General features: G+C 35.6%; 3 protein-coding genes across 5 annotated transcripts in view; 2 read left to right on the top strand and 1 right to left on the bottom strand.

Annotated features, from left to right (window-relative positions):
- Nucleotides 1-27,416, top strand: part of znf1040 (zinc finger protein 1040) — a 175,470-nt gene that overhangs the window by 129,662 nt on the left and 18,392 nt on the right. The gene's annotated exons all lie outside the window — the stretch shown is intronic.
- LOC101884110 (uncharacterized) lies at nucleotides 1,082-15,045 on the top strand. The gene is given in 13 exon segments (XM_088650540.1): nucleotides 1,082-1,339; nucleotides 2,735-2,896; nucleotides 3,613-3,767; nucleotides 3,869-4,177; nucleotides 9,478-9,686; nucleotides 10,279-10,332; nucleotides 10,334-10,443; nucleotides 10,523-11,019; nucleotides 12,005-12,070; nucleotides 13,645-13,715; nucleotides 14,686-14,712; nucleotides 14,714-14,730; nucleotides 14,997-15,045. Coding segments are annotated over 10 exon segments (1,173 nt in total). The 5' UTR covers nucleotides 1,082-1,339; nucleotides 2,735-2,896; nucleotides 3,613-3,767; nucleotides 3,869-4,104.
- Nucleotides 14,149-27,082, bottom strand: LOC110439499 (uncharacterized). 3 transcript variants are annotated; one of them, XR_015484143.1, is made up of 4 exons: nucleotides 27,043-27,082; nucleotides 26,517-26,703; nucleotides 17,055-18,825; nucleotides 14,149-14,285 (listed from the first exon to the last, which is right to left on the bottom strand). XR_015484143.1 is itself a non-coding variant. In XM_087250224.1 (3 exons), the coding sequence occupies exons 2-3, from the start codon at nucleotides 26,599-26,601 to the stop codon at nucleotides 17,705-17,707; spliced, it is 1,206 nt and encodes a 401-aa protein (XP_087106350.1). In that variant the 5' UTR covers nucleotides 26,602-26,703; nucleotides 27,043-27,082; the 3' UTR covers nucleotides 16,288-17,704. The 3 variants fall into 3 exon arrangements, 2 of the variants coding, with proteins under 2 accessions (XP_087106350.1, XP_087106351.1); XM_087250224.1 differs by lacking the exon at nucleotides 14,149-14,285 and having other exon boundaries at nucleotides 16,288-18,825; XM_087250225.2 differs by lacking the exon at nucleotides 14,149-14,285 and having other exon boundaries at nucleotides 16,288-18,825; nucleotides 26,517-26,664.

The raw sequence follows: 27,416 nt of genomic DNA, 5'->3' as shown, positions 1-27,416 counted from the left end.
ATGGGATTTATTTGACCACAAAGCAATCCCATGGTATCAGATTGCCAATACATGTCCAAAAGACATTAACATCACAGCTCTAAGATTGTGAAGTGGAGGAATGCAGAGACTATATGGCCATAGCTGCTCAAAGTGGAAACCCAGGGAAAGAATGCCACCACTTAGAGTGGACCAAGAAAACCAGTGCATACATTCCACCACCAGCACTACAAGAGAAAACCGTAAAGGAGGTGGTTGAAAAGGGACTCCTTTCTAAGTCTAGGCAAGAGGAATGTTTGGAACTTTACCAACATACTTTTTCACACGAAGTAGACAGTGTGTTTCCTATTTTCTTGGGGGAACACAATCTGTCAGAGAGATATCTATTTTTCTTAGTGTACTCTGGGGAAAAGGACACCTGGTGTAAGTTTGGAAGGACAGTTTCCACATTTGACAAACAATTGGGAAAATGGCACTCCAAGTGCATCGGTTTAAAGGACAGTATCAGTTGTGTCCACAGATACATGTGTATGTGGTGGATTTATTGGGAGCATCCTTATTTGTTGAAAAACGCACCAGAAGCCCCAGAGGATATAGAAGATATTGAGGAGTGCATCATTGGGAATGTCGGTATGGATGAGCATTTGGCCTTTTCACAGAGTAGTATGATCACAATGACCAATTACTTGTGGAATTGCAAAAGATTACCGGAAGACATTCCACTTGAAATTACCAAAACAGAAAAACCCATTCCAGAAACCTTTATAACATCAGAAACAACCTGTCCATACTGCCCAGGGTCATGTCCTCCCCATCTTAGCAATGCTTTTGTGGTTACAACACAAGCAACTGTTTATAAGATGTTTTGGCAGAATAGAGGTAAGGTATGTTATTAAATATATATCTTATATATACTGTATATAATCTCTATGTATTTTTTGTATGCCAACCAATTTGTGTTGATGCGTTTTCTTTTAGGTATTTCCGTTTATGCCAAGGCATGCCCAGTTTGCAGAAATGTAGTTTATTTTCAGGACTACAATTCTGAATTCCACAATTATAACAACAGGGTCTTTCTTTCCATCCCGCTTTGTTTTCTACTCACAACATAACATATAAACAACATGTTTAAAGGTACATTCTGTATTTTTTTTTTGCAGAATCACATTGTTGTTGGTAGAATGCTGCACACTATAGAATCTCATTCTGGGACTACAGTGCCACACAACACTGAGAAAAGCATTCTACCACTTCAGTGCTCTCAGGCAGTATACGTACAGTTATTTCTGTTACCGCTGTGGACACCACTCATCTGTGGTCATTGCTGATGGAAACTGGAAGATTGCCTTTGATTTGCCAGGTGAGTGTTAGTGAATTTATTTTGTTTAAAATAAAAATATCTTCAGAGTACATAGCTTAAAGGAATAGCTGACCTAAAATTTTAAAGTCTCTTATTTTTTACTCACAAGTCCGTTCTCTGCGCTCTTGGAATTAAGAAACAGCCGTAGTTTTGTGTTTCTCTTCTCTGTTTCTGCCTTTTAACAGCAGGTGTTCATCATCGGTGCTCAATCATCACTTAATTAGCCCCATCATTGTCTCATTAACTTTAACTCTGCTGCTGAGTAAATTTTGCTCAATTTAGAGAGGGACCAAATATTCTCTTAACTGAGTAAATTTTACTCTGAAGATTTTACTGCGTTGTAGCATGAACTACAGTTGAGGGCCCTCCTGTGAAATATTTATTTAAGGTAATGGAGCAAGGACATTTTCACAGTACTTATGGTCATTTTACATGCAGTGCTGACAATTTTAAAGTTGTTATTGATAGCAGGGCAATAATTGAGTGTGAGACATTTTTTTTTTATTACAAAACTGATAAACTGCAACAACTTCACATAATGAATACAAAACAAGAAACCGGTACAAATCTATATTTGGAGCGTAAGCAAATGTTCAGATTTTGATAAAAAATTACTAAAACAAACATTTTGTTTTCCACTGGATTAACTTGCATGGAGTAATTGTTCACATAAACACAAGCAATGTGTTAATTTGAAATCGACTAACAAACATAAAAATAAAACTTGAGTTAAAGCAATAGATATAGTTTTTCATAATTGGTCAATTAAAGCTATTGGTCTATAAATTGTAATAGTAATATTATTATTACATTCACATTAATATTATTTTTCCTGGTATTCTGGAAAACATGTAGATAAGTAATAGACATCAATAATTTTTAAAACCAACAGCAACGACAATAATACTAATCATAAAAATAATACTACAGTCAGTAGCAGTAATAAATAATATTGGTAATATCGTCTCAGTTTTATAATTGAGACAAGTCAGTGAAATTATTTCAGTCTAAAATTGACGGTTATTTTCATCAGTTACAGGACATGTGTCTAGCATTTTGCCTGCTTTGAATTAGACACAGATAAAGTGTGTTACATTACATGTATTGAATAAATTAATTGTAGCATTTATTTGAATAATGACAGAGATGTGTATCTGTGTCTGTTTAGCGTCTAATAACAAAGTTGTGTTTTTGGTTTCTTAAAAATAGCAATGTAACTCCATACTTACAGAGAAATATTATTTATCAATCCAGTAACTAAAGTATTTTTTGCCTAAAAGGTGTTAGGCAGCATTTAACTTCTGTTTATTGATATAGAATTACTTTTATTGCATATAATACCTGTGAAATTAACTTTTTATGACTGGTTTGAGATAAATGTTTTTTGGTTTTCAGGTCCTCTTTGACTTTGTTGGTTCACGTAATGACTCAACAGAGTTTTTTATCATCCGAGAAATGACATCAGCGATGTCAATAATGAGGACTGCCTCTGGGACACTTCTCGACCACAACATATTGACTCCATTAAATATACATGTTCAGTGGTTGCACATGGAGGTGAAAATCATTAATGTATCTGACTCTGTCAACTTTTGGTTGTTTTGAATGCATTTTAAAAGCAAATTAAATGGTTAAAACCAAGTACTTTTGTAGCACTGTACAATAGTCAGGGCCTTCCATAGAGCCATAGAGGCGACCTAGGCGGAGTATAGAGTATTTTAAAATACTCTATTTGACCACAGTGAATCCACCTTATGTTACCAATGTTACAAAGAAACAAAAATACATTTTGTGTATACAAATGAATACATTAATTAAACTATTTATTCTCTTCCATATCAGTTTTCTACGCAGTTGACATAGTGAACACAGTGCAGCGCTTCTGGGTTGTATGTCACAACGTTGTGTCTACATCAACTGTGTAAGAGACCAACATGAAAAAGAAGAAATTGTTTAATTAAGATGTTATTTTTAGTTTGTGTTGTTTTATTACACACAAAAAGTATTCCTGTTGCTTCATAACATTAAGGTGGAGTCAAATAGACTATTCTAACCATTTCTTTTTGGGCCTTGAATGTGGCAATTATGTTCTATCAGAGGTCAGAAAGCTTTTACATTTCCTCAGAAATATCTTTATTTGTGTTTGAAGATGAACAAAATGTCTTATGAATGTTGAATGACAGAATTAACATTTTTGGGGTGAAGTAACCATTTACTTGTTAAAGATACATTGTAGATTTTTTTAAACCAACACTGCAACTTCACTATTACAGACTGTTCCTTCAACCCCATCAGAGCCATCCCCTCTGCATTCTCCAGTGGCATCCCCTCTGTCCTCTCCAGTGGCATTGCCTCGGCCTTCTCCAGTGGCGTCCCCTCTGTCCTCTCCAGTGTCATCCCCATCAGCTGCAGTAGTCTCTTAACCAGAGTGAGTGGAGAAGGATTATATTTTAAATGAACTTACATTGTTGACATTTTTAAATCCACATGTAGAAAGAAAAACAGACATGTTGTATTTTCTTTTTTCAGTGTTGATCTCGATTCATTACTGCACAACATGCAGAACTGGGTGGATTTTACTTCATCACCACCATCAAATCTAATTATTATTACACCGGACAACATCCTGGGAAGTGCAATTTGTGCTTTTTGGCGCCAGTGGCTTGACCCAGAAAAAACTGGATGTTGTATTCAGAGATGCTGATGGTATTGGAGAGGGGGCAGCAGATGAGGGTGGTCCCACAAGAGAGTTTTTAACTTTATTAATGAAGGAGATACATTCTTGTGAGATTTTTGATGGTCCTGACTGGCAGAAGATTCTTTCCTGCAATTCGAAAGGTAATTTAGGTCCATTGTTCCAAATGTGTAATTTATAAGCATTATCTCATGAGAAGCCATTTGATATATTAGCACATCTGTTACAGAATTGTTTTATGTAGCCACATTGAAAAGCTATTACATTTATGCAACAGTTTGACGGCATAAATGGGTAAAACAACAATGGGGTGTCTTTAAAGCCACTATTTTTCATAAAACTTCCTTCAGCCACGGATTCAATACTTAAGCTGACATTTTAAAAGTTGTGGCCAGGTGTCCATTACTAATTATGAAACCTCAGTTAGAACTATTTACAAATGAAAAAAATTTGTTTGAATGTCTGCTGAGGAAAGCTATATCTTATGAACAATATCCTTAAACAGTGACCAATGACGCTAGTCAATGCATTTGTTAGTGGTGTTTTTTTCTCTTAACCATTTTTTTTTTCAAAAAACATTTTATTATGTTGTTTTTATTATGTTTTATTGTTTATTAGCTTTGCTTTATGCACTTATTTTTACGCAATCAAAACAACCCAACTGCATTAAGATTATTTGGAAAACAATGAAAAAACATGATTTTTAAAAATTGTTACAAACCGAGTTGTCCTTTTTGCAAATATATATATATATATATATATATATATATATATATATATATATATATATATATATATATATATATAGTTACGTCCTTTTAGATGTTAATATTAAACTAGGAGTAGATGACATAACATAAAATAGTTTAATGTGTGTGACGAGCAGATGGAGAAAGAAATCAACTGAAAACCAAATATCACCACAATTATTTATTGCCCATACATCCAATGATACCAGTGAAAATATATTATACAGTGAAAGAATAATATTTACAATGATTAAATGATGAATTACCTGGGGGAGGGGAAGTAGTTGAATGTGCTTAAATCAAAGAAGTAAATATAACAAAACTCAGTAACTGTTTTCACCAAACTAAACTAAATATGAAAAGCATGAAAAAAACATCTTCAACGTACCAAACGTCTTAACTAAACTGCTCTAACTAAAAACAAAACATACAGACAACAGCACATTCTCCTGAACCTAGTGAACTAATACAAAATATGCATCTGAGTGTTGTATATGTATATCGCGCGACTTACTCACTCCTACACCTCTCCGAGGCATAACTCAAACATGTCATTTAACTGGACAAGTTCACAAGTAAACATATTGCATTATCAAATCTCAAACTTTAGACAAGAGCATTAAACAAGCAAAACACATTCTCAGACTAGCCCTCGCAAGAGAGACTGTCCTCATAGAGACCCACAGAAAGAATAAGATCGAGAAGTGACGAGAAGGTAAGAGACAGAGAGAGAGAGAGATTGCCATTGCAGTTTGGGCTCGGCTTTTAAACGCTACGCGAACCAGCAATTGGTGGCGCAAACCCAGCGTCAGCGGCCAACGTCATCAGCACGAAATGCGGATCCTTCAATGCCGTTCGTACCTGTAACAAATGCATAAAACGACACACCCACATACAAACAAACGCACACACTTATACAAAATACGTTCTGAAAGCGAACGTTACAGTAAGTCATTTAATGTAAACAACACAGCGGTTTTAGTATAAAAGTAATAGTAGTTTTAGTATAAAAAAAGTTTATAAAAATATATATTTTTATTCTAAAGACAGTATTCTAAAGACAGTATTCATGGACATATTTTCTTATTGTTTGTCATCTGGGTAAATTTTACCATCAATTTTACCATCAAATTTTGAGCCTGAAAGCTCAGTATGCTCAAATTAACTGCAAACTCGTGATGGGTCGTTCATGAACGATTCGTTCATTTTGAACGAATCTTCAATATGACTCGGGAACTACGAGTCCTCTCAGGGAGTTATTCCTTTATCAGTGCGTGCGCACATTTGTGCAGGTAGTATCGTTAATTTTAAGTCTTCAGCACATTGGCAGAAGCCAATCATATGCGTTTAGAGCCGGAAAAAGAATTGATCCGCTCACCTCTCGAGTCCTCTATTGGGTCTGAGTCACTCGTTCATCACAGGCCAATCATACGCGTTTAGAGCCAGAAAAAGAACTGAACCGCTCATCTCTCGAGTCCTCGTGTTTGAGTCATTCTGTCACGTGATGAACGAACGGTCATGGCTCCCATTGGCTCAGACTGTGCATTGATTAAGATTATATGTGACTGTCAGTGTAACGTGAATGAACCCCTGACATTTAAAGACATGAAGAGGTGAGCTGAGCAAAGAGACAAAAATGCCTTTATAGACAAAAGAGCAGGTAAACATTCAATTAATATTGTGTCCTTATATTCTATTTATGACTTAATTGCCGTGCAATCAACATTTTGGGCTAATTGTAGATATGTTTGGAAGCAATTCATAACATTTTAATAATATTTTGGCAAATTGAACCAATTGAACGAAATGACTCAAAAAGATTCGTTCATTTTGATGAACAAGACTCAAAGATCCGAGTCAGTAAAATGATCTGAACTTCCCATCACTACTGCAAACTTTAGTAAAAACCTGGCTTTGTGCAACAGGCCTCAGAGTATACAATGTAGCTGTTTGTAAATAATGGCAGTGGAATTGTTCAATAGTATTATAAGTGGGCCTTAGAGAAAATGAAACACTGTTATACAAAAAATTACCATGACCTCTGTAAGAATGCAGAGAACATGTTTTCATTTGATTCATCATTTCTTCAGACAACTACGACAGAGGCAGCTTGGAGATGTGGCAGCAGAATTTCAAAACAAGTGGCAATTTACTAATTGCTTGGGTGCTATAGACGGCAAGTAGGGCTGTAACGATACACCAAACCCACGATTCGGTTCGTATCACGATTTTTGACCCACGATTCGATTCGTATCACGATTTTTTATTTTATTTTTTTCGTGTGGGGTGGGGAAAAAAAAGATTTTTAAAACTATTTTTAATTAAATAACATTTGAAAAATCTTTATAAACTAAACATCAAAGAACAATATTAACTATGCAAATTATTAACAATATAAATAGCCATATATAAAATAAATAAATAGGCAAAGCTATATCACTTCTGTTTTCTTTGTAACAAAATACTGTTGAAAAACCAAACTAAACTCCATTGTTTAGATGGTTCAAGCATGTTGAAAATTATTTTTCAATCAAGTTCTCTTGCATAGAAAAGGTAAATTAAATAGCTAGGGATGCTCATTTCGTTAATTTTGCTAACCGACAACCGCCGCTCATTAATCGGTTATTAACGGTTAACTGGTCAGATTACTATTAATTTTATATTAAACAAACTGACGTGTCTATTTTGTGTATGACACATTAAATATTGCATTTTAAAATACTGATTTATTTTTATATATTAATAGCGGAACAGAACAACAGAGCATCTTCACGCACCTGCAGTGTTTAGCACAAAAGAGCAGAATAATCTAAATAATCTAAATAAAATAAATAGGACTGCCCTAAATTATTTTCACTTAAATAATTAATTTATTTTACAAAACGAAAATACTGACTGATTCTTTTTAATAACCGGCATAGGCTTTTTTTCCAATCATATGTTTATTTCTTCCATCAAATAAAAATCGCAGACTTCCTCAAATTGCTTGCTCCACGGAAAATATGCATTTATTTAATGCCCCGCTGTTATTATTATAATCACAAAACCTTTTACATTTCAATAGAAATCCTTATTTTAAAGAATATGTCCTGATATAGCCTATGGTTTCCTCTCTCTCCCTCGCGGTTCAAGTGCGCGCGCTGCCTGATGAAAAGACAACAACACGCGCGCATATGTTGACTTTTTGTAAACAGTTTGTTTAAATATGATATTGCATTAATCTGCGTACATGCTTTAAGCTGTAAAATAAAAAGTAAAGCCTATTTGTTGCGTTCATTACGCAGATCCAGGTCAACATAAGCGCTGGTTTAGTATCAACAGGTCTGTAGGCTATCAAACAGCAATATTCTTCTTCCATTTTGCTTTTTAGCAAATGTGTCTGTATGCACGGGTTATACGTTATCATCCCGCAAATTAAGTATGCCTTGCAGTTAAACAAGTGGCCGAAAACAAGGCGCACCTTACTGCCTTTATGTTGACAAGGAAAAAAGAAGAGAAGAAGCGCGGTCCTCTTATAAACGACTGAATCAGCTGGGTATCGATTGTGCAAAAGTGTTGCTGTCTGTCTTGTTACAATTGTAATATTTAATACTATTGTGATATTCAAGATTTGTATATTCATACAGCTCTGGATAACTTAAAACAACGATTAGACCTTCAGAGCGGTGTTAATGCGTCCTGAAGTAAAGCGAAACGGCTATAAACTCCAGCAAGATAGAGTGTTTATATGCAGAGCCATATACCTTTATCTCTAAATAAAGTAGGCTATAACTATAGAAACTGTGTTTATTTTAACTGAAAGCTTCGTCGTGTTTTCTGACCGCACGCACCTGTCAGTCAGCACTCCCAAAGGTTCAAACAGAAAGCGCACAGCACGGTTACAGAAAAGTTTGGCTGTTACCTGACATCTGGTGAACGCCCATCCTGTGCAGCCACATTAACTGTGAGCAAATCATCGTATATGCGCTGAAAATCCGGCCGCTTTGACAGCATTGGCAATGTTTCTGGCGTTGTCGGTTGTCAAGCGGGGTTAAGTTGGTTTTGTTTTTGATATTCTTGACACATTCAGACGGCCCCTTAAGAGTTCCGTGCAAGCTTTCCTGGCTAAATATTGCGAGGGCTTAAACGGAGCAGTGCTTGTAATGTCGAACGAAAAAAAGGGTTAATTAGCTCAACTTTTGCAGGCACGCGTGACGTTATTGGAAAGGTATCACGAGATGGGTGTGTCGCGATTCTTCCTTATTACACCGCGACACAGGATCGTAGATCTGAGTGTCGCGATTTCGATTTTATATCGTGTATCGTTACAGCCCTAATATATATATATATATATATATATATATATATATATATATATATATATATATATATATATATATGCAATTTTAATTAATAATTTCTATTGCTATTTTGAGTTCATTGAATTCATAATGTTCCATAGTTTACTTTTACTTACTAATTACATTAAAAATGTCTTTGTCTGTTAAATAATTTATACATTTATATATTAAATGATTGAGTAATTACATATGTTACATTATTCTATGTGCATATACTGTTACATAAAATGTGTTTTATAGCCTGTAAATAATCTTTTCTATTATTGTATTTTTAAAAAAAAACTTTAAAAATACATGTTTTTGACAATGTTTTTGTCTATGATTAATATTAATATATATTTTGTTTCCTTCCAGAGAGAATGACAAAACCCAAGCAAAAGCCTTGCCCTAATTGTGGGGCAATAAATGTTTCAAACTGCAAAACGTGCAGAAATTGTTTTGCTGCCATTGCTTTAAAAGCAAGCATCATGGCAAAACAAAAAAACATTGAGGAGTCGTCATGGGCAGCAAACAACAAAAAACACAGGAATGCTGCCCGTGTTGTAGATTCTGCCCGCACTGCTGTAAGTACATTATTTGAGTACAGAGGCATAGTGTATACAAAATTATGTTGTCATTATTAGGTAAAACTAAATCAAAAATGTATTTCTGAACAAATGTATTCATGTCAGGTCTGACTATATTAACTGATCCTATTTTGATTTTTAGCTATCGATGCAGTTAATCCTTGAGATCCACAACAGCAAGTGTTGTTTTACCAGAAGACTATAATTTATTCTAATCAATTTTCTATCATGATCATTTAAAGAGCAGCTTTTGTGTTATTTTAAAGTGTAATAATATTATGTTTCTCTAAAGTTGTTTAAAAAGATATTATAATATAATTTTTTCATTACTTTACATATGTACTGCAGTACATGACAAACATTTCGGAGCATTTGGGGCAGAGATTATGCAAATGTATTAATTTAATTGTGTTTACATAGATCAGTTGCAGGCATAAGATTCTGAAAACATAAAGACTTGTTTTGGCAATTCAGAAACTATCTTTCACTTTGATAATGCAGATTTGCTACACATGTATCTGGGATGGCTGTGCTAATATTATGATTATATTGCATTTTTCTATACTGTTTTTATGTATTTATTTTTCAGGTTAAGAAATTGAAAATGCTGGGCTATAAGCCATTGTTGTTTACTTCGAAAGAAGAAAAAAAAAGGATTCAACACAGAGCTAATAACAACAATGGGTCCATTTGGAGAGGGACCACAGCAAAAAATTATAGATAAAATGGCCAGCCTGTACGAAGTTTTTATTAAAAGTAAGAGTTGTGGTCATTTGATTACGAAATTCACAAATTTTCAAAGAAATCTCTAACTTTATTTTAAAACTGTTTATAAATTTCCAGAGGTTTCAGAATTCGGCTGCAACAGACCCTGATGTCTGCCAAAACCTAGCATCATCGGTTTCTCCTCCAGCTTCTATTCCTCCACCATCTTTCCCAAACCTTTCTCCTCCACAAACTTCCTCCAGCTTTCCTCCTTCATCTGATGTTCCTCCACCATCTTTCTCAAACCTTTCTCCACCACAGTCTTCTTCCAGCTTTCCACCTTCATCTGCTGTTCCTCCACCATCTTTCTCAAACCTTTCTTCCCCACAATCTTCTTCCAGCTTTCCTCCTTCATCTGCTCCTCCACCTTTATCTTCCAACCTTATTCCTCCAACTAATTCCTCAAGCTTCAGTCCTCCTACCTCCTCTTACATCACCCCTCTTCCACCTGCCTCTTCATACAAAACACTTCCTGCTCCACCGCCTACTTCCCTCACTACTACACCTACTTCCTCTCTATCAAGTCCTGCAGTCCAGTGCATGACTACAGATTCCGGTGATTCAGGTGACTTTATTTTGAACTTTTACACAGCATTTTTCCCATTTTAGTTGGGACAACAATATATATAGAAATTTAAAATTAAAACATTAGTTTTGTAAATACAGTTGAATTCTGAATTATTTGCCCCCTTTTCATTTTTTTCTTTTTAAAGTATTTTTAACATATTTAAATGATGTTTAAAAGAGCAAGGACATTTTCACAGTATGTCTGATAGTGTTTTTTTATCTGGAAAAAGTCTTATTTGTTTAATTTCGGCTAGAATAAAAGCAGTTTTTAATTTTTAAAACCATTTTAGGGACAAAATTATTAGCCCCTTAAAGCTATATATTTTTTTCAACAGAACAAACCATCGTTAAAAATAACTTGCCTAATTATCCTAACCTGCCTAGTTAACCTAATTAACCTAGTTAAGCCTTTAAATGTCACTTTAAGCTGTATAGAAGTGTCTAGAAAAATATGTAGTAAAATATTATTTACTGTCATCATAGCAAAGATAAAAGGGTCACACTTTACAATAAGGTCCATTAGTTAATGTTAATTAATGCATTTACTAACATGAACAAACATTAAACAATACATTTACTACAGTATTTATTCTTGTTAATAAACATTAGTTAATGAAAATACAGTAGTTCATTGTTAGTTCATGGTGCATTAACTAATGTTAACAAACATGGACTTGAATGTTAATAATGCATTAGTAAATATTTAATTATGATTATTAAATGCTGTACATGTGTTGTTCATGATTAGTTCATGTTAGTAAATGCATTAACTAACGAACCTCATTGTAAAGTGTTACCAATAAAATAAATCAGTTATTAGAAATGACTTATTAAAACTATTATGTTTAGAAATGTGTTGAAAAAAATCTGCTCTACATTAAACAGAAATTGGAAAGAAAAAAAAATAAGCAGGAGGCCAATTACTCAGGGGGGCTAATAATTCAGACTTCAACTGTATGTGTTATTTTTGTGTGTTTTTACAGATTTATCCTCCAGAGAATGTGTCATAAAAGGGGCCAAACAAAAGAAGTGGATCTACAAACAAGCAGGTAATGTGATATTGCTGTTCTGAAAAAATAAATAAATAGCAGATTCTGAATATTATCTGAATAATTGTATGCATATAAACTTTGTTACATTAAAAACTATATAATGTAATATTTGATTGTTTTCTATTTTTTACAGTTTCCTCAATTCTTTTCTATGTTGCCTTGCATTTAATAGTACTATATGACAATGAGTAAACAAATTATTAAGAGGATAATTTAATATATAGTATGATTGTAAAATTATGAATTATCAATAATTCTAATATAATATAGGTGAAACGGTGGCACAGTAGGTAGAGTTGTCACCTCAAAGCAAGAAGGTCTCTGGTTTCAGTCCTGGCTAAATCAGTTGGTGTTTCTGTGTGGAGTTTGCATGCTCCCCCCTTGTTGGTGTGGATTTCCTCCTGGTGCTCTGGTTTCCCCCACAGTGCATAGACATGCGGTACAGGTGAATTGGGTAAGCTAAATTGACCGTTGTGAATGTGTGTAAATAAGTGTGTATGGATGTTTCCAAGTGATGGGTTGCAGCTGAAAGGGCATCCGCTGCGTAAAACATGTGCTGGATTAGTTGGCGGTTCATTCTGCTGTGGCGACCCAAGATTAATTAAGGGACTAAGCTGACAAAGAAAAGTAATGAATGAATGAATGATATAATAATGGGGGGAACTATTTGCATTTAGTGTATCTGAAATAAATAGTAATACTAAGTTTACTTTCTTTTACTCAAACTCACTAAATTGTTCCTATATCAAAACAGAAAAACAACAGATAAAATGGGGAACAGAACAGTATTAGAGATGCCTGAAGAATGTTTATAAAATGTTTGAATTAATAGAATGTCATAATTTCAATATACACACCTGTAAAGCTGCTATGAGAAAGTTGATATTATTCATTCATTCATTCATTTTCTTGTCGGCTTAGTCCCGTTATTAATCCAGAGTCGCCACAGCAGAATGAACCGCCAACTTATCCAGCACGTTTTTACGAAGCGGATGCCCTTCCAGCTGCAATCCATCACTGGGAAACATCCATACACTTATTTACACACATACACTATGGACAATTTAGCTTACAAAATTCACCTGTTCCACATGTCTTTGGACTGTGGGGGAAACCAGAGCACCTGGAGGAAACCCATGTGAACACAAGGAAGAACATGCAAACTCCACACAGAAATGCCAACTGAGCCGAGGTTCAAACCAGCGACCTTCTTGCTGTGAGCACTACCTACCACTACCACTGCATTACCCAAAGTTGATGTTATACTCTACACATTTTTTTTTACAGTAAAACAGAAAAAAAAAGATGTGTTTGAAATATGCTATACAAAATATGCTGTTCTCTCATTTGGTGTAAATGTAAATGTTACTATAAATTAAAATTTACATTAAAATTTGAATATAAAACAAACTATAAAACTATTTAAAAAAAAAAAAAAGAATGTTTAATGAGTGAAAGCATTTTACATTTCAAATTTTCATGTTTCACAGTATTTATATCAGACTCATTGCTCTCTGAATTTTCCTGCAATATTAGTTTTTGTAAGTAAGAGCTATATATTTCTGCTGCAGAATGCCAAGTACATTCCAACCAGAAAACCTTTCCATATGACAGGATTGTGAAAAGGAGGATGTCCAAAGAAGTAAGACCACTTTTTTATGTTTGAATTTACTTAAGTAAAAAAATATATAATTTTATAAAAATAAAAAGATTTATCCCGTAGTTCTCTTTAATTTAAGCGGGATTTAGCTTATAATGTGTGGGTATTTATAGTGGTAGTTGAAATCATTAGAACACCAGGCATATCTGAAAATATTGATTTTTTGCCTCTAAAACATAATTTAATTTCATAATGAGCACAATCATTTTAATCTGATCACAACTAATATAACATGAATTTAGTCCTACTGGTTTGATCCACTGTTAACTGTAATATTTGGTATGTGCGTAACATGGTATGTCAGGCATTGTGTCAGCACGTTTCCAGACAACTTTAACATTGCTTTCAATGCCTTCTACAACCAAAGCCAATCTAGCTGTGTCACACTCAAATAAATGGTCAGATAGATCCAATGTGCGAGTGAACAAAAAGTATTTATTTGACACAGTCAAACTCAAAAACAGGTGCAACAAATGAGTGCGGTGCTAGGGCAAGGAGAACAGGGCAGGGATCAAGCAGGAAAACAGGCTCTAGAAGAAACTCCTCACGGTCCTGAGCACAGACAGAATAGCACACATAACGAACTGACAATGAACACATAACACGTAGCACTTATATAGGCACGATAATGTGAATCAGCTGGCGAACAATCAATCCAACGGAGTGCCGTCATGCCACGTGACCAAAACAATTACACGTGGGCCACAAAAACAAAACAAACCCACATGATCACACAGACATTCCGGAAGAGCGCACAAACCTGCAACCGTGACAAGCTGCTTCTTTGAAAGTACTTGATTGTGTGACATTGACATTAAAAATTTTTTTTGGACAATTATGCTGACTTTCTAGATATTTCATATAATAGATATTGTTGTGGCTAGGTCAAACAATTATGCTAAATGTTCAAATAATTCACAGTTAATGTTGCTCAATGCTCATGTTCTTAAAGGGTGTTGAAGAGGCCAGAGTCAGATGGAAAGCCGTGTTCTGGATGGTAAGCGTCACAAATACACAATATAATTCTGTCATACAGTGGTGGAAATATGTTGAACAAACTATGAAAGTTTTTTGATGTTAACAATTTTTCTTGTAGATAATAATGTAAAGTGAAGATAACCTTTTTTCAAAGCTTAAAATTGTAATAATCTTTAACTAATATATCTGTGTTTGCAGCAAATTACTTATAAAAATTGTTAATTTAAATACCACAGCCTATCCTGTAAAAATAATTATAATTAAATGTCTTTTACTGATTTACAGTGGGATGAAATGGAAAGACTCCTGGGAGCCATTAAATCACTTTTTGTAAAATACAGTGGGTTATAAAAAAGGAATGCTTTTAAAAAGAGAGTTGTCTACTGCTGTTGTTGCTATTTTCGGTGCATGTCTTGTTTTTGTTTGTTGTTTTAAATCTACTTTAACTCAGCACATGTTTAAACCCACATTTTGACATTGTATTTTGTTTTATTTTTATTTTTTGAATTGTATTATAATACATTTTTTCTGTTAACCTAGAGTAAAGACTTCCGCACAAAGATAACCACTTACAGTATTTTACGTCATATCTGCAGCCACTAAATCCCTCTGCAAAATTGTTTGAATGTTTGTATTTGAAAAAACTAATAAGAAATATATTAATGATTTAAATGTAATAAATGCATTTCTGGTTCTTCAGGAGTTTTATGGCTCACATCAGAGCCATTGAAGTGTGCATTTGCAGCATAGATACATACAAAATTGTTTTTTTTTTAAATGTTTGTACCACAGAACACAAACTAACACATTTATACATTTTCACTCTGCAATTTATAGTAAGCTATGTGTAGGCACAGTATAACACAAGGCAAAACTATTTATTTAAAAGACATTTGTGAGAAGTGTACTAATTTATGTAGAAATAAGTGCAGAACACACACACACACAGTGCTCAGCGGAAATTAATATACCCTCTCAGAGATTTTTTCTTTAAATTAATACCTTTTATGGAGTGCTATACAAAAAGGTATTTCTGTATATACATTAAAGTTACATATACATTACACCAAAGTAAAAACTGAAACAAATGTCACAAAAAGATTGATCCCTCTTTTTATTAAGTGCTTTAACTAATTTGTTTCAATATAGTTACTGTGTATATTGTGACACATGATACAATTTAGGGAATATTACTTTTTACACCCCCAAATCCACCCCTAAACCTATCCCCACCTTAGCTGTATTTCACCTTCAGAGTATCAGAATTGTTCTAAAAGACATTATGAACACAGTAAGTACAATGTATTTACTTTTTTGATATATAGATATCAAAACATTTTGATACATTAATACCAGTGTGTATGGGAGCGCTCTTTCTATCCTGCTACATGTGTCAACACCATACCGGAAACCATCCCATGTGTTTCTTAAGCTGCGCCGAATGAGTGAAACTCTAGGGTTGGGTATCGTTTGGTTTTTCGATACCGGTGCTAAATTGCTACTTTTAAAACGATACTGGTGCCAAAATGGTGCCTGAATCGACACTTTTTAGCCACAAAATGATGGTGGACGACTCTTCAAAAATATTTTATTTGACAAATGATTTTTAAAAAATTATTTTAATAGAACAACATAATTACAGTTTAAAGTAAACATCAATTAATATTGTATTACATTAATACATTTCCTTTGATCATTTGTTGGTAAGCATAAATTTAAAATTTGCATTATGAAATGACATTAGCTTACTATTAACATGTGGGGGGCGGGCAGGGGCCACATACTTTTAGGAGCACATTTTAACATATATATCACAAAATACTTAAAACATTATTGGAAGTCATTTATTTTCATGCATCACTCTGCAGTCTTCATAAACAAGATAATTAAATAACTTACTCAAAATAATCTTCCTTGTTCATTTATTTGACAAGCAACGTTGTACTGATGTAGGAGAACACATTTCTAACATTCAAGTACATCATGGCACATTGCTGCACCTGTAAACTTTAACATGCCTACAGTTGAAGTAATTTTATTTTGCCCTCCCATTCATTTAAAATATTCTTTTTGAAAACTTTTACAGTGTTTCCTAAAACATAATTATTCTGGAGTCAAAATAAGTCCTATTTCTTATTGTTTATTTCATGAATAAAAGCTGACTGTTTTTAAATTCAAGACTGCATTTCCTAATGTTAAACTATGTACACTAGATTTCTGATTAATAATGGTCTCTGCATAGCCGAGGACTTCCTATATTAAGAGTTAAAATCGCTATTGAAAACAGAAGTCTAATATCATCAACAGTGGACATTTTGATAGTGTTTCACAACATCAACATACCTGAAGTTTAATCTTTTTATTCCCTGTGTCAATTTGGGCATCAACTTCTGACGAGTGCGGGGAACTGATGCGCGCAGCTCCGTCACAGAGATAGCATAGTGCCAAGAAAACAGAGGGAGCGAGCATAAGCGAGTGCCGGAGGGACCTAAAGCACGCGAGAGAGGCTCTGCCTTTGAGCCCCCAAATGTGTCATTAAGTTTGAGATGTTTCCCCCTTACACACACTTTTGTAAAGACAGTTGCTGTGTAAGAATCCTTGCTTGTAAAATACGCTTTAGAATGCTTAGTTTAAGCAAATTGGATGAACGTGATCATGCATGTTGATCTGAAGAGTGTCGCTCTCGCTCACCGAAAACCACTGGTTCCAGGCTAAATGCTCTGTACTCTGCACGTTGCGTGCGTCTGTTCCATAGCGACAATAACAATCGCCTGATATCGCTGTCGGTATTCCTCAAAGTTGTTTAGAATTAAATGTTTAGTGATGCTGTGACGCAACGCCTATATGTGCCTTTTTTCATGCACCCCTCACGTCCATCCCGCAGCACCGAAATTCATACACTGATTTAATACCGGTACATACCAGTTACCAAGGTACCGGTGCTATAATGGCACCGGGTTTCGGTACCCAACCCTAGTACACACTGATCATGTCTACAGTTTATCTCCAGTGTGAATCCTCTGATGTTTTTTCAGGGTTCCTGAGTGAGTAAACCTCTTACTGCAGTGTGAACACTTGTACGGTTTTTCTCCAGTGTGAATCCTCTGGTGCCGTTTCAATTCTGCAGCTGTAATAAAAGTCTTCTCACACTCCAAGCACACATACTCTTTTACACTAGTGTGAATCTTCATGTGGTTTTTAAGGTATGATGATTGGCTAAAACTCTTCCCACATTGAGTGCATGTGAATGGTTTCTTTCCAGTGTGGATCATGATGTGTTGATTAAGGTTTGATGATAGGCTGAAACTCTTCCCACACTGAGGGCATGTGAATGGTTTCTCTCCAGTGTGGATCCTCATGTGTAGATTAAGGGATGATGATTTGCTGAAACTCTTCCCACACTGAGTGCAAGTGAATGGTTTCTCTCCAGTGTGGATCCTCATGTGTTGATTAAGGGATGTTGATAGGCTGAAACTCTTCCCACACTGAGTGCAAGTGAATGGTTTCTCTCCAGTGTGGATCCTCATTTGTTGATTAAGGGATGTTGATAGGCTGAAACTCCTCCCACACTGAGTGCAAGTGAATGGTTTTTCTCCGGTATGGATCCTCATGTGTTTATTAAGGGATGATGAGCAGTTAAAACTCTTCCCACACTGAGTGCATGTGAAAGGTTTTTCTCCGGTGTGGATCTTCATGTGTCTATAAAGCGACGATGATTTGCTAAAACTCTTCCCACACTGAGGGCATGTTAATGGTTTCTCTCCAGTGTGGATCCTCATGTGTAGATTAAGGAATGATGAGTGGTTGAAACTCTTCCCACAATGAGTGCAAGTGAATGGTTTTTCTCCGGTGTGGATCTTCATGTGTCTATAAAGCGATGATGATTTGCTAAAACTCTTCCCACACTGAGTGCATGTGAATGGTTTCTCTCCAGTGTGGATCCTCATGTGAGTCTTTAATTTGCTTTTGCTTGCCAAACTCTTGTCACACTGAGTGCAGGTGAAACAACTCTTGTCTCTCACTTTTAACACACAATCAGTCTCTAAATGAGTTTTGTCCTCAATTTTGACATGATGTTCCTCCTCTTTACTCTCCTCGTAGTCTTTAATTAGGTCTGAAATAAAAATAAGTTTACTTTTTAGTAAATCATAAAACTCAGTGAAAAGGAAGTGAAAACATTGGCTACACAAATCTTAATTTTGATGCACATTAAATGTAAAGACAAAGCAGATCATATTTAGATTGATCTTGTCATATTTACCTCCTGGAGTCCATTACACAGATACACATTTAAGCAGATTCTCATATGATTAATCCCAGATCATTTTGGTCATATTGATGAGACATAAATTTGAAAGCTGTAAATGGCCAGTTTCTATTTGTATATATTCGTAATCACAACAAAACAGTTTGTTTTTGTAAAACTTGTAAAGCAGATGGGGAATGCTTTTTCATTCTGTGCCTGACTGGTAAACCTGTTAGAAAAACAGCTGAATCTCTGCTAATATTTGCATCATAGACATATATGACACATGTATAATATCTGCATAAAGCTTTAAATCTGCACCTTTAAATGACAAATGTTCTAGAGGTATGTAATCTGTAACAAATGCAAAGCAGAAATCTAACACTTAACTGTTTCAGATCATCAAACAAATGTAAATATTAGTCAAAGATAACACAATTAAACACATTGTGCAGTTTTTAAATCAAGGTTTTTATTCTTAAATTGAAGACAAAATACTGAACTACACAGACTTGTGTGAAAAAAGAAATTCCCATTAGAACAATTTTAATTTATCACACCTGCTTCAAGTTCTCTAGCCACACCCAGACCTGATTACTACCACACACGTTCGCAATCAAGAAAACACCTAAATAGGACCTTTCTGACAAAGTGAAGTAGACCAAAAAAAGCCTCAAAGCTAGACATCATGCCAAAATCTAAAGACCTTTAAACACAAATGAGAAAGAAAATACGTGTGTCACGAGTTAAAAAAAAAAGAGTGAGCTCAAATGCAAGTCTTTATTGAGAAGCGAGTCTTGGAAAAACCAAAAGTCAAAGTAAACACCAGGTCGGGTGAGCGCTGAGGAAGTGCCGTAGGAAAAAACAACCAGACACTCACTCACTGGTGGTCTTGGAAACATACAGGGTGAGTAACAAAATAATATGCACACAAATGATCGATAACATACTGACAAACATGAAGGGGAATGATGTGGTATAAACAGGAAAAAAAGGGAAACGAGAGCTCCTGTGACTGCATATAAAAGCAGATGACAAGAGATAATCTGTAATACAGATCAAAGCCCCTTTCACACAGTTATACCGGTAAATATGCAGAAAATTTCCGGAACGACTTTACCGGTATATTCAAAAAAGCGCTGTTCACACAGGCGAGGACGTTACGGAAATTTTCCAGAAAAGACCTTTCACAAATCCATTCCAAAATACCGGTAAATTCTGACATCATTTACCACAAATGAGCCTTAAACGGCTGCGCTTGTATTTGTAAACATTTTACTACATTACAAACTCTGTGGATGATCAAAATTGTGAACAATACAGTATTGTGAACAGTTCTTCGAACAACTTCGAAGAAAACATATGGAGGATCACTTTGGCATGTCGAGATGTTCATAATATGTGCGTGTGCTGGCGCTCACAGGCTGTTTCACAGGCACACGCTAAGCTAAATGCGTCTGACTGTTCTGATTGGCTAAAGCAGGTGTCTCACGTCAGCACGTTCTAGACGTGCACGCGTTCTTTCCGGCAATCTTCCTTCTGCATTCACACAGCGCAGCATTCCGGCAAATTACCGGGAATGTTACAACTTCTCTTTCTGGAAAATAGCCAGAACGAATTTACCGGTATTTTCAAAAAGGACCTGTTCACACATACAACCTTTCCGGAAAATTGCCGGTAATTTTCCGGAAAGGTCTGCATGTGTGAAAGGGGCTCAAGAGAAGAGAGCCAAAGAGTAAGGTATCAAAGGAGGATGTCACATCAAAGATTCAAGTGTTACCACTCAGTGGGTTATGTCACAAGACTCGCGTCACTTTATTGTGGCTTTGAGGCTCAATGGGATTCTAATTACTGGCCAAAGTTATATAAAATTACACTTTATTACAATATATATGTTAAATATAAATAATTATAATATGCATTATATAATATTAAATTAAATTACATGGGGGCCATGGGGGGTGGTTCGTTCGAACAACCCGATACCCCCTGGCTACGGGCATGGCACAGTGATCTGTGTCATTACAAGGGCTTTTCCCACAGCTGGTGGAGAACACGAGAGTTCGGTTTGAGTTCAGTGTAGTGCATACATTTTCATTGTTTTCACTGTAAAATCCTCACCGCATGCGCAGATTAAAGAGACATTTATGCAGAATACATCTTTGCACCTAAAAACGTCAAACGCAGCACTCAGGAACAGATTAAAACAGTTGTTATGTGAACTTGAAGTAAAAAAGTCTGCAATGCTAGCCCCACCTTTGTGCTCTACTTATTGGCTAACTGCACTACAACTGAATGTAAATGATTGGTTAATATCAGCTGTCAATCACTCAGTCAATGCCTTCTGCCTTCAGATGATAGGAGCTACAACTGCGAAAATGTGAAGCGCTGAAGATGAAAGAATGAAAATAACAGACATTTACCTAAAGTTATTAATAACGGCGCATCTGTTTAGTGATCATGTGCTGAATGTTAATCCACCATTTACACTTTTCCAAGAGTGGATAAAAGACTTCTCGTGGCTTCAAGTCCGCCGGTAACAGTGTTTGGCGCTGAATCTACACATTTAAGCGCGAGAGGTATTGTATAATCCTTTATTTAATCCTCACGATGCTGTCAGCCGTGCAAGCAGCAGCTATATGTAACATTTAACACAGCTCACAAAAAGACTGTTATTGCTATTACGATGACATGCAAATAATAAGTTATATATCAATATAAATGTGGGGCGGGGCGATGGATCCTGATGCCGGCTAAGCATCGTGAAGTTTGTCGGCCATCAGCGATGGACAATGTCATGTAAAAAAATAATACAATTAATCAGCTACAATCAACATCATCTTCCGAAGAGCTTCATAAGAAAATACTTATTCTGCAAGCGGAATGACTCCTTGAGGATCTCCACATAAGATCACGCCAGATTCATTATGAACATGGTGAATGAGCTGGCAGGTTATTGTGTTACTAACTGAAAAAATCCTCAGCAGCTGGTGTTATAGCAGCAGTTAGTAAGGATGATGGCAGTATTATTACTGAACAACAGGGTATTAGTGATCAATTTAAAAAACTTCTATAAAACTCTTTACAACTCTGAGGTAAACTAAATTGAATGTATTGAGAGCTTTTTTAATTATTAAGAATTACCATACCTCTGTGATTCAGATCAGTTGACAAAAGAAGGAATTTTAACGTTTGTCCTTTTCTTTCTGAATGTGTCACAGAATGTGTCCCGCGTTTGTCAGCTTCTCACAGGACCGGGTTTCCAAAGCTTGTCAATAATCAATCGCATGTTATTATTATCAGCTCAAGAAGTTTGTTATTTCAAATAGAGACGCGTGGCGAGCGTAAGGAAGAAAGCGAAACCACTCGGGCTTCAGACCGGCTCGTAAAAAACTACGCTGCACAGGGTAAATCTGCTCTTCTCCATGGCTTTGTGGCTGTTTATCAAGTCGACGACAGGGTTTGTTTGAGCCCGGATCGACCATGGCTGCATATGTATATAATTCCGCTGTAATCTCTCGCTGTGTATTTCAAACATGGCGGGTCCTTTGTTAAGATTCTGGCTTGTGTCTACGAATGATGTATCTCTGTAAACCAATAGCGTTCAGCTGCACGTCTAGCTCTGCCATTTAGGGCCTACTCACACTATGCCATCCGTACCATGCCCAGGCCCGTTTCCCGGATCGTTTGAGAAGTGTGAGTGCGGTGAATCGGGCTCAAGCACGGTTCACTTGGCCGGCCCTGGCCCGGTTGGAAGAGGTGTGCCCTAGCGCGGTTCACTTGGGCTTTGGCACGGTACGCTTGTGTGTGAGTGCAAAACGCGCCAAAGCCCGAAACTGAAAGGGAGACGTGACTTTTAAGGGGCTGTTACATATGGATTTATTAATCATTCTTACTGTTCAGTGAACGCAAACTGCCGTAGTTTATTACAGACGAGAACTTCTCGAAGCACGACAGCTGCGTGGCTTCAGCAGACCTCCTCATTCCTGCAGCACGAGAGCTTTATGATTGTTTATGAGCGCCAAAAGTGGCGGATCTGTTTGGCAAAATATCTGACTGCGTGTCACAGCATCCCTAAGGACTGTTTGGCGAAATATTCGACTGCATGTCACTGCATAACTAACGACTGAAACGATATAACTAGAGAAATCTCCACTGTGCTGCTGAGAGAGCGCTTCTCACTGAACAGCGCAGCAGCGATGACGTAAGTGTGCCGAGGCCTGTTTGTGGTGTGAGTGCGGGCCGTCGGGGGAGACGGGAGGGGGACAAGCGCTTTGGCCCGGTTCGAGGCAGCTGTATCTAGTGTGAGTACGGCCTTAGTGTTTGGGACCTTTTCGAAAGGGTGCCAAAAAAGTGGTATGGTACGGTTTGGTTCGGTATGCCTTTTGACAGTGGAAATGGCCATAAAAGCGTACCAAACCGAACCACTCAGTGGAAACGGGCCATAAAAGCTTGATTAGCTAGTCCAGGTGTGTCTGATTGGGGTTGAAACTAAACTTTGCAGAACACCGGCCCTCCAGGACCAAGTTTGCACATGCCTGCTCTAGAGGAACGAGACAGGGCTGCCCTCTGTCCCCTCTGCTCTTTGACATTGTCATCAAACCTCCTGCAACCATATTAAGGAACTCAGATGGATTGCAAGGAATTTTCAGAGAGGGACAAGAACATAAGTTTCTGCTATATGCGGATGATCTACTTTTTTCTGTCAATTACAGATACATGCATTCCAAAAGCTCTTACAATCATTTCAGAATTTGCAAATGTTTCTTGAGACAAAGTCAATCTAGCAAAAAATCTCCTTTTCCCTTTCAATGATAGAACACAGCAAATGTCTACCCAAACCTTTCCATTTTAAGCAAGTCCTGATAAATTTGTATATCTTGGTGTGAGTGTGACACGTAAATATAAGGATTTGTTTAATAATAATTTTTAAATGTTGTTAGACAAAGTCAAACGAGACATGATGCACTGGTCAACCTTTCCTTTATCTTTGGCTGGGAAGATCAATTCCATTAAACTGATAATACTACCAAGATTTCTGTTTCTATTTCAGACGGTGTCTGTTTGTATTGCCAAGATTATAGATTTCAGCAGTCCAATTTTGGTTTAGGAAGGGAGTTAACTGTGTTAAAGACTTGTTTAAAGATGGCATATTTATCTCATTTAACAGTTAAGAACAGACATTGAGATTCCCCAGTCTAATTCTTTTAGGTACCCTCAGGTCCATAGTTTCATTAAAAAACACTTCTGTCCTTCACTGAACCAACCAGAAGCATGCTGGATAGATGAATTGGTAAATATGGACCCATATCAAAGGGGTATGATTTCCATGTTATATGAAGTGATCCAAAGAACTGCCCTCTCCTTCCCTAAACCATATAAATCAGAAATGGGAAGACGAACTGGGACTAGAAATATCAGATACAGCCTGGTAATATGCCATAGAACTGGTACACTCATCTTCTGTATGTGACTCAGATTCATCTTGCCCCAGATGTGGTTTGGAACGAGCAGATCAGTCATATGTTCTGGGGATGCCCTAAATTACATAGATTTTGGGCCAATATTTTTAGACAATTTTCATCTAAATGTAATAAAGATATGGATCCTAATCATTTGACCTCAAATTTTGGTACAGTGACAGAAGAAATGTACCTGTTAGCTAATCACATAGAAATCATGTGAAATGTGAATTAAATTTAATTACAAAACTAACCCTAACCCTAACGAGCAAACGAGTGAAAACGAGGAGTGAAAAATCGCACGTCTCCCTCCCGGTCCTCAAATAAGTTGCACACCTTTCTCACCCCCGGATCCCTTCTCGCTCTTCAGACACGTCACACACTGTCTGCATTAGTTTCAAAAACACAGATTTCTTAACGATTTAAAACGGCATCTTTGGATATCTTTTTTGCTGAAGATACTGTTGTCCTGAAAAACTTAAAACAAAACCTTTAAAAAAAAAAACTTACATACACCAAAGAAATGGTACAGCAGAACATTTTGGCAGTTTTAAAAAATCTACTTTTTTCTAACCGCAGTATACCTTGTAAACTGTTGTCGTCACATGCCTAAGCAGCAGAACACTGTTTTTAGGATCTAAAAATTATTTTTTTTTTTTTTAAGTCTCAAGCAAAAAGGATTTGAATGTCGCCGCCTGCTGGTACATGAAGAATATGGTCAATACTGAAGAATTTTACACTCAAATGTTTGCATATCATCAGCATGCTGTAATCCATTTCTTAAGCAGAAAAAGTCATTTTTAGACTAGTTTGTTGGTCAGTTGTAGTCAGTGCAATGCTAAACGTTATTGTTCCACTATAATTTGTTCATTTTGTTTCACGTCGTCCCACAGCAACATCATATAGTTAAGAATACTGTACAATGTTTTAGAACAATTTATTATTTTAGTGTCAATTTCATTCATCAAGTTTAAAATTGGGGGCATCCATGTTTTTTTTGACATACTTTAAACAAGAGTTTCTGCAGGTTTCACCAAGTTAAATTTAAGAATTTTAAAGATTTTTTAAGACCATTATGACTGGAATTTTAGACTCATAAAGGGCTAAAGGCTAAGGAGTTTTTCAAATGGCTAAGATGAAAAGATTTTATTTTGCCCGATGAAAAAATATCATAATTTAATTATACAATAATAAATGATATTTTTAAAAATTATATTTTAGATATTTTTTAGCAAAAGATTTAAAATTCTGTGTAGCAACAAGTAAGCTTTACTTGTATCCATAGACTTTTTTTCCTAAGTAAACTTTCTTTAAAATTAATAAATAAATAAATGAACAAATGCTTTAAACGTTTTAAAACCTATAATAAACAAAATATATGCACAACAATCTGTCTAGGTCGATGTCCTCAGCAGTAATGGAGCACGTTTAAACAAATGTTATTGTAAGTAAATATTTAAACCATTAAAAAGACCTTTTTGAATGAAAAGTTTTATTGAGATGGGTTGTTGGTGATTGTAGATTGAAAATTTAGATTTTGGAATTTAAGGCACCGCAGAAACCCTGTTTAAAAGCAATAGCCCCGGTAATTAGCTATTATAATGATGTAATTCTAACTCAGATACTATCTGTGAGAACTAGTAACAACTACTAGAAACAAGTTTAAACCCATAAAGAAGTTGATAAAAAAATTGTGATCAACGTGACATATGCAAATGAAAAGTAAAAGTCAACACTATCACCGTAATAGCAGATATCTTCTATGAGAATACTGTAGGTCAAATATCGTCAGCTCATTTGAACTTTAATTTATTGTTTTTGTTTATTTTATATAGCGCCAGTGCTCAAAAACGCTTTACCAACAGCAGGAGAACAAGAAAAACAATAACCTTAAAAAGGTAGAGAAAATGGGAGACTAATAATACATTAAAAGATTGACAAAAGACACGAGAACAAGTGACAAAAGAAACTCATTCCTGTCTTTCAATGACTGCTTTTGTGCGTTTAGGAGAACTAGGCAGCACACTCAGGGCTGCAAGATGGATTTAATTTAGTAGCCTATTCTTAATATTAAAATATATCAGTATTAAAACCAACCTGTTTGTTCCTGCAGATCTTCCTGTTTGACTGTGAATGTCTCTTCAATCTTCACATCTTCACTCTCCTCTTTAATAAACGCCATCTTTATAACAGTGTGGAGATCAGTCGCTTCAGCAGGGTTTTTTTTTTTCTCTGTGTTTGGACACTTAATCCAGTTCAAAATGAACAAAACAATAAAAATGTCCTGTTTAAAATTAATAAAACAATGAACAGAAACAAAATAATTTCTCTTCAACACTTGCTTCAATGGTTTCTTTATTTGAGAGTAATTAACAAAAAGAAATCAGGTGAAACATTTAATTTAAACACTTATTATACACTTTTCTGTTGTTTTATTCAAACAACAGCCTTCAGTTACTGAGAATAAAATAGTACAAAGTTACTAAAATACTAAAATAGTTGTATAAATGGTTAAAATAATATTTCCAACAGCAGGAACATAATATAGCATCGTATAAAAAACTTAAAACTTTAGAACTTTAACTTTAAATCAGTTTATATCTGTAAACGTTTTAAAACAAACCTTTCTCCAGTTGAATCACAGCGACGAAGCGGCGCTGCCTGATGACGTCACGCGCCACGGCAAAATAAAAGTCTTTTTGTTTAACTTTTTTACCACTATCTGTTGCAGTCATGACTTATTGATACATTTCTCCCATGGTTTTCACTTTACACTTTGTCTGCTCTCTCTCTCACAAACCTTAAATCTAAACATTTTCTTAACTTTTTTAATCCACTTTATAATGACTTGTATGTCTACAACAAATTACTTTCCTATTAATATCTGAGTCCAAATCTCATCCTCATAATTATTACCTCTTCTATTTCTACAACTTCATAGGCCTATATAGGGTTTCTTTTTTCACATGAATTGTTGTCTCTTATTATCTGTGTTCC

The sequence above is a fragment of the Danio rerio genome, chromosome 4, assembly GCF_052040795.2.
Source record: "Danio rerio strain M-AB ecotype USA chromosome 4, GRCz13ab, whole genome shotgun sequence".
Classification (NCBI taxonomy): domain Eukaryota; kingdom Metazoa; phylum Chordata; class Actinopteri; order Cypriniformes; family Danionidae; genus Danio; species Danio rerio.
The sequence above is the reverse complement of the archived record's forward strand: the minus strand, read 5'-3'. Positions and strand labels throughout refer to the sequence as shown.

Excerpts from the sequence above, each read along its gene's own strand:
- LOC110439499 (XM_087250224.1), bottom strand. The coding sequence starts at position 26,601 with ATGGCGTTTATTAAAGAGGAGAGTGAAGATGTGAAGATTGAAGAGACA. Across the intron at positions 18,826-26,516 it reads AGATCTGCAGGAACAAACAG|ACCTAATTAAAGACTACGAG; the intron begins GTTGGTTTTAAT and ends TTTTTATTTCAG.